Source organism: Aulonocara stuartgranti (assembly GCF_965226115.1).
Source record: "Aulonocara stuartgranti genome assembly, chromosome: 8".
In the NCBI taxonomy this organism is placed as follows: domain Eukaryota; kingdom Metazoa; phylum Chordata; class Actinopteri; order Cichliformes; family Cichlidae; genus Aulonocara; species Aulonocara stuartgranti.
Window position 1 is genome coordinate 24,498,878 of NC_138959.1, and position 12,677 is coordinate 24,511,554.

At 38.8% G+C, this 12,677-nt stretch overlaps 1 protein-coding gene and 1 long non-coding RNA gene across 4 annotated transcripts in view; one reads left to right on the forward strand and one right to left on the reverse strand.

Annotated features, from left to right (window-relative positions):
- The window catches only part of rab26 (RAB26, member RAS oncogene family), a 114,866-nt gene extending 103,416 nt beyond the window's left edge, over nt 1-11,450 (reverse strand). For 2 of the 3 annotated variants that reach the window (XM_082543688.1, XM_082543689.1), the window contains exons 1-2: nt 10,577-11,450; nt 7,046-7,156 (exon numbers count right to left, since the gene is read on the reverse strand). In XM_082543688.1, the coding sequence (XP_082399814.1) occupies nt 7,046-7,156; nt 10,577-10,753 (288 nt within the window). In that variant the 5' untranslated portion in view covers nt 10,754-11,450. The remainder of the gene's footprint in view (nt 1-7,045; nt 7,157-10,576) is intronic. The other variant, XM_082543690.1, reaches the window with a different exon arrangement.
- LOC309712689 overlaps nt 1-12,677 on the forward strand; it is a 354,596-nt gene that overhangs the window by 131,192 nt on the left and 210,727 nt on the right. The gene's annotated exons all lie outside the window — the stretch shown is intronic.

Genomic DNA, 12,677 nt, shown 5'->3' on the forward strand with positions numbered 1-12,677 from the left:
TAAATCAGTCCTGCAGCTTTTTTTCTCCAAATCTAACCTTGGAGCTCACAAAGTAAAACACAATAGGAAGTGACTTCTCTTTCAGTGAGTAATTTACCAGAGAAGAGGTACATTTCTGGAGCATGCAATCATGTTTAGAATGTGCAGAATAGAGTCTGACTTGCAGGTCTGAGACTTCTCAAAAGCCACTTTCAGTATTTGCTGCACCCTTATTGCTTCCATCTTACACAGTAATTTATTTTCTAGTTAGTCATTACCAAGGGGGATAAACACTGTGGCTATTATTTCTCCTGTGTGTTTTCAGTTCTTCCACCTTTGGGCATCGACATACATGTTAAAATCCTGAGCTCCGTGTGCACTGAAAGGATCTGTGATCTCTTCTGATTTTGTGCCAAAAAGTGACAAAGCAATTTTCATCAAATCCAGCCCATCAGCTTACAGAGAAATATTTTAAAATGTAAAGTTCAGATATTTAAGACGTGATGATTATGCAAAAGTCAAACTCTGAAGCTCAGTCAAGACCATAATAGTCAAAGGATGATTGTTATTTCCATCTGCATTCATTTATATTTTGCAGCATAGCTTTGTTCTGGGACCTCCCTGCTCTTCCATGCGAATACGTGGAGTGCATAAATTGGGGTGAGTACACCTCGCTGCTCTACCATGCAAGACACCAGCACACCATGGAACACGCATCAGCGACTACAGATATAGCACTTATTTAGTCAGATAGAGGATGAAAGGAGGGACAAGGGTAGTGGTGGGTTGCAATATGGCACCAACTGTGAGTTAGATTAACACTCGATTTAGTTACATCAGCACTTTATACCAGCAGTCCCCAACCCCCGGGCCACGGACCGGTACCGCTATGTGAGTCGTTTGGTACCGGGCCACGAGAGTTGAGGCTCGGGTGTGAAATTTATAGTTTTTTTTAATCGTTTTTATCATTAACTCATTTTCCCGTGTGTTTTGAATAAATCTTCTTTTTTTAGGTACCAGTACTGTTTTTTTTGTTTTTTTGTTGTATCTATCCGTGGCACCTTACAGGCCGGTCTGTGAAAATATTGTTGGACATAAAACGGTCCGTGGTGCCAAAAAGGTTGGGGACCGCTGCTTTACACCACCAGTCACCTCAAGGCACTTAATATTGAAAGGTAAAGATCGAACAATAACACAGAGAAAACCCCAACAATCACACGGCATCCTACGAGTAAGCAGTTGGCGACAGTGGGCAGGAAAAAAACCCTTTTAACAGGAAGAAGCCGCCAGCAGACGCAGGCTCAGGGAGGGGCGGCCGTCTGCTTCGACTGATTGGGGTTGAGGGAAAGGAGACGGGACAAAAAACAAACAGGTAGAGAGCAAGATGATTATATGTAGAGTGGTGTATAAGCACAAAGAGAGTGCAAAAAGGTGAGTTAAGAAGAACCAGTGCATCATGGGAAGCCCCCAGTAGTCTAGGCCTATTGCAAAATAACTAAGATAGGGTTAAAGATATGCCTTTAAAAAAAAAGAAAAGGAAAGTTTGAAGCATAATCTTAAAAGTCTGGGAGCAGTGCTCCATTTGAGTGACACAGGACTACGAGTCTTTAAGATAAGAGCCTTGCAACTGATTCTGGATCAGCTGTCCCTCCTGTCTAGACATTTGTATTCCCACATACAATGACATAAGCAAAACATGTCACATGGCAGTTAGTTCAAAAAGAAAATACAGTGAGGTGGTCAACAGCGTGTCATGCTCTGACTGTTAGTGTGTGTGTGTGTGGCCTGGAAGGAGCAACAAACACACACAAACCACATGTGTCGATGTGAACTGTGCAGCATTGTGTTTAATGATTAGCCAGCCTGGTGCTGTGCAGCATTTAAAGCTGTGTGAATGGGTGGAGAAAGGGACAGAAAACCACATTATGGTAATAAGAGAAAACACAAATAATTAAATGCAGACACACACACACACACACATGTATCATCGACAGCAGGGAAGAGAAACGGGAATACGATCTGCCATTCCTCCACCATGGAATAGGTAAATCTCGTCAGAAATTCTAACAAACCTCTCCCAGGAAAAGACAACAAATAAAAATAGAACAGGAGAGAGGTCGAGCAGCATTTGAAGTTTGATTTCTGACTCATCACTTCTTCCTGTCAAGTGAAATATAAATAGATGGAGAGAAAAAAGCAGGCAGAAGTACCAAAAACTTTTTTCCCCTGCTCAGTGCTGAGACATATTCCTCATTATCTTAAATGTAAAAAGGTCACATTGCTGCACATTCCTGACAGAGCCGATAGTGCCGGTTTCTAACACTCACAGCCGCACTCAGTGCTGGAATATATCACATTTTAAACTTTACGACAGCACATTTACAGCACTTCAGTTTCAGTGCTTCTGCCCTAATGGGTGCATGGACACACAGGCTGCACAACTGGCAACTCTGACATCATATTTACACTTCAACAAATTAAAAAAAAAAAAAAAAGGAGATAAGTTTTTGTTAACCTGCTCATAAAATCTGTTATTGCCTCACATCTAACAGATCTTTAAAAACTCACCCAAGTAACTTACCAGTATGAGCAATTTAACTTAAAATATTCATTTTAATTAAGCGTGGGGTGAGAGTCGAGGTGACCTGTGCGGCACTGTGTCGGCTGCAAGCAGCTAAATATTAATTACTTATCCTCAAATATCACTGACAGTGCCAATTAAAGATTTTCACTGAGCTCTAAGGATACTACCCTCTGGTACCAGGGAAGTTATGAGAACAAAGACACCCAAATTACCCAGGCGTCCTTGCAGATAAGCTCCGGCGCCCATCATTTACTGTTCAGCACAAGCTGATAACATTATCTACAGCAGAGGGGTTAAGTAAAGACAAAATGTTAATGGCAAGTGCCTGCAATTTTCTTTTGAAAGGGAAATGAACTCTACTAATGTAGGTAGATATATTCTTAGAAGAAGCAACACACTCAATGAGAAGCAACACACACCTTCCGAAGGTCATTTTTAGCTAGGGCTAGCTAACATACAGGGAATCAGACCACGTTTCTGATCAATTTAAAGTAAATTTTCTTACTAAAGAGAGACTTAATGTAGGTTCTGCTGTTTAAAACGTTCATCCTGATGATAAAACTGTACATTTACAAAAGCAGTCACACTAAAGTGTTAATCACACATGGATTATTTTAAGGTCTAATGAGCGTATGATCCCATATAAGTAGCCTGACGAAACGAGCGCATTTCAAAAGACCGTCAAAGGAGTGCTTCTTTCAGTGTCTAGCCCAGATATTCAGGCTCCTAATAATAACTGAAATCTGTCACAAAGTGCTCAAGACTTCAAAAACATATATACAGAGACAGAGACTGAAGAGATGAGCGTCTGAGCAGACGCACTAATGAGGAGTAAACGGTAATGTCAGCATGTGTGGGAGTGCTTGTGAGTTATAGACCTTGAACATTAGAGCAAGGTTTTTAGTTATCACCTTTGTCAAAAAGTAAAACAGGCATTTAAAAAAGGTTAAAGAAATCGCTCTAATTTTTTATTTTTTTTTTTGAAAGTGTGGTTCTTTCTGTTGTGTCAGGGGAGAAATCTGACTCATATCAGGTGATAGGAAAAATTGTACACTAAAAGCAGGTGTGGGTGTTTGATCCCCTCCGTATGCCAAAGTGCTGTTGGGCTAGAAACCGATAATCAGTTTGCCCCTTAATGGCTGGCCACCAACGTGTATGAGTTATTGTGATACAGCTTGAATGCTCAGATCATATCATGAAATTTGCTGTCCTACTGCCTTCTTGTAAGAACTGGATGAACTCGAAATCTCCATTTCTTTCATCAGGTCCAGCTCGTCTTTGCTTGAAGTTGACTTTTCCATGTGTTTTTTAGGATGAATTTTTCAATGTTATTGGTGTGTCTATAGTGTGTGAATGTATGTGTGAACGGGTGGATGACTGGTTGTGTAAAGCGCTTTGGGGTCCTTAGGGACTAGTAAAGCGCTATACAAATACAGGCCATCTATGTTACCTGACAAAACTGCATCTGCATCAGAATCACGCTCAGTGTGTAAAGGTCTTAAGCACAAGTACCAAAAACTACATCACGTCTAAGTACCACTTGAAGCTGGCTCTAAAAGTGATTAAATACCCGTAGACTTTCAAAGCCCATGGTATGAATTGCATTTAGCTTCACAGGATACTTCCCCCTTCAGAACAACTCTGAGTTGGGTGAACTCATCCACCTGGATACTGGACTTCACTTTGATTAACAGATTTACGATACAGACAGTGGAGGCTAGGCCTGCTATGCCTCACCTCTGCTAACTGGACTCATTAAATTGGACCTATTCTGTATGCGTGCGCCTTTTACCTGCTCTAAAACCATTTAGATTGATAATCTGACTGATGCTAAAGCTTGCTACATGGTACAGACCGCACAAAATGTTTGGTTTATGAACGAGATACTAGTGTTTTATTAGCTTGCTAGCCAAGCTAGTTAGCATTAACTGATTCCTTAACACGTCAACTTAGCATAAATGTTTTCACTTCTGGCTGCAAAAAAGCCCAAGAAAAATGTTGAAGCTTCAAAATATAGTCCAAAACAAGTGACATCACACTGGCTACTGTTATGTTGTCTATGTTCCAGGTTCATGGTTCTTGTTTTGCCTACAGTATATGAGTAAATAAATGCTAATGAGATCCATCTGGATCTCTATAAATGCTAAAAAGACTTAGGTAAAGTATATATATAAACTCTTAAATATGTATCTTTGAAATAACAAATAGTATTTTTCATAATAATCAGCTCACACTGTCCCCTGTACTGTAATTGCCAGGAAAGATGGTTTCGTGTCATAGAAGTGATAATGAGGGGACAAACACACAGAGCACGCTAACAGCCAAAGCTCGGTTGGGATAACAGGAGTTTTTTGATCCAGAATCTGTAAAAGTTTAGGGTTTTTTTTAGCTCTATAGTCTGCTTGCAAAGTAATAATGACCACTTTTTTCTGTTACACAGTCTTTGTGGCCAATGACTGGAGACAAAGCACTTTTATCTATTTTTACCTCTTTTGCTGTTCTGTTTTTCTTGAGTCTGAAACAGCGTTGTGCTCTCTAATGTTGTGTTCAGCACAGTTCCAATTCACAGTTTGCAGCCTTTGCTTGCGACATCATACCTTTACTTCTTTTATATGTATCATGAGACCCTGGCTGCCCTGGTAAAACAGCAACTGATATGTTGAATGCTCAATAAGCAGCATGGTTCTCTAAAATGACAACACAGAATGCTTCCCCTGTGTGGTATCCAAGAATATACAACAAAAGATGCCCTGGTATGCTGCATTAACACTGCTTTCCTACTTTCTACCATTAAACACCCTCTACTATAACTGTTTCTAGTCCCAAGTTGTGGCACTTCAAGTGTGACCATTTTTTTCTTTCTTTCCTTTTTTATATGTAAGCCTCCTATGTAATTTCCCCCAGGGCACGACGGGCAAAAATTGGGCAAATAACCCATCAATAAATTAACTTAGTTTAACTAAAACTTTTTCATCTTGTTCCATTCAGTTTAAATGGATTGTGTCGCCTAGGGGACAGAGAGGGTTTAAACTTTTAAAGGCTAGTCATTATAGCTGAACCCTTTTTTCTAGCGGCTGCTACTCACTCGCAGTCAGACAATAATATGCTCTCAATCTCTCCCGCTTGCTGCTGCTGTCCTTGAAAATCAGTGCACTTCCCAAGCGAAGAATTTAAGAGGTACTGATTTTGCACATGAAGGCCGGTTCAATCGTCAAGGAGAGCACTACTGAAAGTGTGAAAGCAGCTATAAAGTTTCCTCTCTGGCACCTCTCCTCTCTAGTCCCAGTCCTGATTTAAACCTACAATTTTTGACAGAAAATCTTTATTAAATATTTAAATATTTATATTTGATAAAGATTTAATAAAGACTTTAACACCAAGTGTAAACTTGGTGTTAAAGCTGTCAAAATATTATTTGCCAGATATTGAAAACTTTAATAAAGGTGTTATTAATTAACATTATGAGGAAATTTAGCCTTTCTCATTGTTATCATGCTTTGTGTAAGCCTCCCTCTTTATTAATATTCAATGTAAAATCTCAGTAGTGCTTGTCTAAAGGAAAAATCTAGTAAACATAGGTCTAAGAATCTCCATTCTATGGATCATGATAAACTCTAGCTCACCACATCTGTGTTATGATATTTTATTTATAAATATATTATTTAGGAATGTCACAATACCACACAAAAAAACCCTCAAAAAACCCAATATGCTACACAGCTACACACAACTTTAGGAGGTCCTGTTATGAGCAATTGCTATGCTAGCCTGGCTTTTGTGGTGGTTGTGGGCAGAACATTCATTTCAGGATTTTTAAGACATTTCTGTAGTATCCCCGACACCTACACCGTTTACAGTACCCTGAATTTTCAACATTTTCACATTGACTTGATTTTAAATATTTATCTGTTCAAACAAACTAAAATTACAACGTAGACCTGCTGTTTCTCCTCGCATTATAATACACTGTTGTCACTTGGCTGCAAATAGATTGCTAGCTGCTAGGCTATTTGCCTTTGGCTACACTAGCTATTTCCCAAATTTTGGCACTTAAGATGATTCATGTTAAAGATATTTAACATGAATCATCATATCATATTTTATACTTCTGATACAGCTGTAAACCTTTACCGTACATGTGTTAGTGCAAAACAATTCCACTAATATGTTTCCTGTTTCGACTGCTGATCGACTTTTTGGAGGCAGCGAACATCTCTAGCATTTCAAAAATGTCCCAAAGATTCGGAACCATATGTCCTCCATAAAAAAAATCTCTGGCACAACTCACACTGCAAACAGCTACAATTCTCAGAGACAGACTAAGTTTGAAAATTGGTGGGAAGAGATTTCCTTCGGATGGAAGCATCAGCCACAGCTGGATAGAATTTAAAATTTCTCAGTAACTTGACAAAGCGTACATTTGGCTGAAGAAGCAATGACGTCAACGGGCAGACACAATGTAGCCTATATGCTAATGCTTACCCTGAAATCAATGCCCACGGTGGAGATGAAGCTCCCAGCCAAAAAGGCTCCATCTTTGAAGCGAACCAGCAGACAAGTCTTTCCCACGCCTGAGTCCCCCACGAGCATCACCTGAGACAGAAGGTGACAATGTATTGGTTCATAAAATTTTAAATCTTGCGCGCGTGTGTGTGCGTGTGTGTGAAGATGTTTAAGGTATATAAAAAAATACATAAACAAATACACTACACTGGGAAAAAGCAGCATGTACAGACCAATGGACATAAAACTGCTTATTTTATTATGTTTTACATATCACATTATATATAAATATATATACATTTTTTCTCTAATTCAGTGGTCTACTCTGATATTGGTGTTCATTTAAGTTTGATTTGTCGTGTTCAGAGGTGACATTTGGTACACTGAACTGTTACAAGTGGGAGTACCACATAAAGTCAAAGTGGAGCTGTGATTTTGGTCAGTCTACCATGGGAACAGTTGCTAATCAGGGTGCATTATTAATACCAGCTGCCACCCACATAATGAGAATTTAGATTTGCATATGCCCAATGTAGAATATCATTAGTCTTTTTCATCTCCATTTCATACTTTCAATTATGTATGTTCTGTGTCAATGCTGTGTCATTATTGATTATTCCTCAGCCAAGTCAAGAGCCAAGACAGAGGTACAGAGAGATTTACTTCAAACAGTCAAGATATGATTGTACTACAGACTAATTCAAGGGGTTTAACGACAAGTATAGCATCAAGATACATATTTATGAATCATTGCAGTTTGTCTTTTTTTGTCTTTCTGTTAGCTAAAGTATGTAAAAACCACCAAGTCAAATTTTGCGATGGAGATCTAGAGCTTTGACAAAAGTAAAAAACATTAAATGTTTGTGAGTATCCAGATCTGGCTCTTCCAGATTGTCACACGTAGTACTTGCTTCCAAGACTCCAGACGTTCTTGTGATTTGCAAAATAGGTTTTTAGTAATTTTAGTAATAGTTCTCTAGTTTTCTGATGGCTTTTCAAGCTTTTCTTTAAACATTTGCTGTTTTTTCACTCACCTTCACTCCAGTCTTATACCATATGATTAATATTTTTTTAAGTTAAGCCACTTGACATATACCTATGAATCATTCATGCATAAAAAGGTACCTAACTCAAGGGATGAACCAGTGTTATGTGTACACATAACAGACATAATTAAGCAAAGAACCAATTGTCAAAAAAACACATAATTGATTTCAATGTCTTTAGCTGAATCCATAGAAAATGTTAAAGATAACACAGATTGACAGATATCAAATAGTATTTTAGCACCAACAAGAGGATTGCCAAAGAACTGAAAGTGTATCTTAGTATATCTTGGCTGAATGGGTGGAGGACAAAAGAAGAACCAAAACACCTAAAACCCTACAGTAGCTGAACAGTATCTGGGAAACAGGAAGAAAAGGCTGGGTTATGTGAAATTACACACAAAATTGGACTGAAAATCGGTTACAGTAAGTCTTATAGAGAGATGGAAGGATCTCCTCTGACCATCCCCATGCATTCTGAGGACAGTTTGACAAAATAAGTCATCAAAGTGCATGGAGGAGGTCAGAGGAGAGGTAAAAAAGTGAGTACAGCCACTAAAACATGATGGAGGCTCAGCCAGTGGTGTTGGAAATCTTGTCAAAACTGATGGAATTACAAATGCAGATAAAAGTACTGTCTGATACTGATCCACCATGCAAGACCTACTAATTGGAAAATGCTTCATTTTTCAGCATAGCAGTAATGCCAAGTACACTGTCAATACACTAAAAGTAGAAAAACACAATGGAACACTAACAGTCATGGAAATATTGACTTTCAGGCTTACATTTATTTACATTTATTTATTTAAGTGTTAAGTTTGCACATTTCAATAAACTACTGCACCTATTTCCCATTTTCCTACCAAAATATAAACAAATGACGAGTGGCTCAAGACTTTTGCACAACCGTGTATTTAGAATTGCATATAGTATAGTAAAACAGAAAAGATATTTAGATTTTTAAATGATGAAAAAATGTCTTTCATTTATAAGCTATAACTCAAAAATATTCTTTTAGACACATAAAGTGGGCTACACACACACACACACACACACACACACACACACACACACACACACACACACACACAGCGTAGATGTAGCTTGCGAAAAGGGAAGAAGGAAGGGATGCAAAAGCTGCATTTTTTTAACAGCCAGCAGTGGGCGACACCCTGCAAAAAAACATCTGGGTGCACGGAAGTGTGTATGGCAAAAGAGTTTCCTGACGTCAGTAAAGAGTTTCCTGATAAGCTTATAAGCTCATCTGCTTGTTTCTACTTATAACAAGTGAAACTTAATGTTAGTTTTGTCAATTTGTGTGCCCATAAGTGTTCATGAACGACATTAAAGCAAAGTATGCCGTATCATGTGACTGACAATCACCTCCTATGAGCACCAGTCAATCACATCCACCTTTTCACTCCTCACATCTGGTTTCAAAACACCAAGATGGTGTTTGTTTGGTTTTTTTTTTGGGGGGGGGGGGGGGGTTTACATTTTTTGTAAGGGAAACTAAAACAGTCCTTCATCCCTGATGGCATCTGCCTCCTGACACAGCTATCAGGACATATCAAACCTGAGCTTTACCATGAGATGGCAGTAGCACTTATTCTGTCAGCTCCACTCCTGTTAAACAAAAAGCGCCGCTGCTCTCCTTCACTGCAGTTAATTTATCTCATTAATAATAGAAACCTCTCTCCATCATCATCAGCTCTTCCATGTTATTGCACCGGACAACATGTGTGCAGCAACACTTAATGTTTCTAAAGTTCAGCGCTTGAAAGGAGACACCGGATGCACTAAGCAGCATTTCATGCATGTGCGAGCAGTTTGGAAGGTAAACATGAGGAAATCTCAAGCACAGGAGGAAAAACTGTCAAAAACACGACACTGAAAACAACATTTGTTTTCTTGCATAAACACACAGCACACAGTTTTTGCATATGTTACGTATGTTTTTCTGCTTTAAAGCACCTTGAGTGGCTTAAGAAGCCTGTTGAAACATAGATGACAAGGTGTATGATGTATATAGAGCTACTATCCAGCAGTCAAACGAGATGAGATGATAACTCAGAGAAACTAAACTAAAAGAAAATTCTGAAATAAAAATGAACACAATAGGAAATTATATTTCTTGGCCGAAACTAACTTCCATACACAGCCATGCCTGAAAACTACAAAAGTAGAAACAAAGTAGAAAGCCCACTATTTTAAGAAAAAGCCTGCTTTTCAGGGCAAATGAATCATCTTTAATCATCTTTAGATTCATGTCTGCAGACATTCACTGTGATTTGTCTGTAGAGTCATGCATTCTACTGGACACAAGCACACTTTTAACTAAGAACATAAGACACTTTTTTCCTTTAAAGAGGGACTTTTTAAAATTGGCTGATGCTAATTCGCTTCACTTCTCAGGTAAAGTCTCTATAAGACGAATACCCTACGCTAAGCTTGTGCTCACCTTGAAGGCGATGTCATAAAACTCTCCGCTGTTGCTGATGGATGGTCTGCTGGGATAGACCAGCCCGGAGGACGGAGCAGCAGCTGCGGTCAAACCTTTCCCCGTCCTCCCGCTGCTCGGAGATGCCTTGGGGCTCTTGGAGCTGCCTTTGCCTTTCGCTGTCTTCTTCCTGGACATGACTCTGACGACCTGCTCCACTTCGAGAAATTAAAAAAGGAAAAACGAGGAGGAGGAGAGTGTGAACTGGACACTTTTCTTTTCTCCTTTTTTGAGTTCTGATCGGGGTGCGTTGAGGTGAGGTAAGTTCACCTGTGCGTCAAAATCATGACTGTGCGTAAAGCCTAAATTGGCAAATGACAACAAAACGGAAAAACTGTCCTTTAAATAGAGGCAGCTGTTGTCTCCGCGGTGCAGCTGGATGACTGTAAATCTGAGGTCTGCTCACAATGTAAACAGCACCCTCTCTCGCTCTCCCTCCCGCCTCTCTCTCCCGTTCTCTCGTAACGTGATGTTGGGAGCGGGAGAAGGCATGGTTCTGTGGAAAATCCACACTAAAACAAAAAATAAAGAGAAAATAAATCCACACACTTTCAAATTATGCAGCACAAAAGCAGTCTCGTTAAGCTGGAAAACAGATTTCTTATAGCTGATAATGCGGCACATGAAAGATACTTGATGAATGATTGGTCATTATTTTAAGGAAGGACGAGAGACTGGAATCAGTCTTTTTACGGGGTAATTCTGGAAGCTTTACAGTATTATGCACATCACTTGGCTTCCACATCTTATTTAGGCTGTGGCTCCAAGTTTTTAATGCAAAATCAGACTGCACTAATGTTTTGGGTGTATTTCCTGCCTTAAAGGTCCAGCTTGCTTCTGGCACCGATTCAGACTTTCAGTTAGCTGTTAGTGCTGTGCCATACTGCAAATTTTGGTATGATGCGGGGCGAGTATACCGATACCAATTACCGATATTGATACGTTTAACTTTTAAAGGCAGATGAGAGCAGTGTGTCATGACTTATGAGCTGAATCATCAATTTGCAAATTCCAATGACTACTAACTCACTGTGATTTTCACTTTTCCAATAATTAGTTTACACATCAAAACACATCTTTCAGCTTTTCATGTATTTTGAGCCTGGGTTTATTGGAGACCTGGAATGTAAATTAGTCTGTCTGGGTTAACTTCTGTTTTTTAAGTGTGCTACAGGCTATAAAGAAAATAGACAGTCAACACAAAACGGTTCTGACATTTTCCATAGTTTGAGGTATATATATTAATTTGCCAAGAATGAAAAAAAAAAAATCAACGCAATTCAGTGGGCTACTTGCTCAACTTAGAGGATAAGTATCGATCCTATTCTGGTTTTATCAATCCGATACCAACACCACCGTTGGTATCGATGCTATCAATATTTGGATCAAACCTCCTCTACTTGCTGTTCTGTGCAGACACTTTCAGATTCATGGCTTCGTATCTCCTGTGTCCAATACTACTGAGGCAGCTCCTCTTGGGTATAGTGCACAAGTCCAACAGCTGTTAAGCAGGCATATATGTGGGACTTCAGGTTGCCTGTGTTGTAAACAGTGTTGGTCAAGTTACTTGAAAAAAGTAATCAGTAACTAATTACTGATTACTTCCCCAAAAAAGTAATCCCGTTACTTTACTGATTACTTATTTTCAAAAGTAATTAATTACTTAGTTACTTAGTTACTTTTTAAAAACACGATTTACAACCTGAAGAGGTGATAAAGCGATAGATCTTTCAGCCCAATTCTACTTTTTCTACATAATCCATCATACAAAATGTAATCAAATGGAAAAGTCTCTTTTTAAAACTTGTTTTATCAGTTTTAATCTTTTAACTTTATGCATCAAGCAAAAATTTAATTATATGCAACATTCTCTGACTGGAAGAAATTTGTTTAATATTTAAACCTATTTTCTACACATTCCAGCACATAAAATATTTTTTTTTGTGTCTTTACACTCACTCTTTCAAATAGATGCAAGTAAAACACAGCAGAAAATAAATAAAGTCAAAGACTCAGCGGTCCTTTTGCTCTATTTTCACCTGTAAAGCAGGAGTAGGGCAGG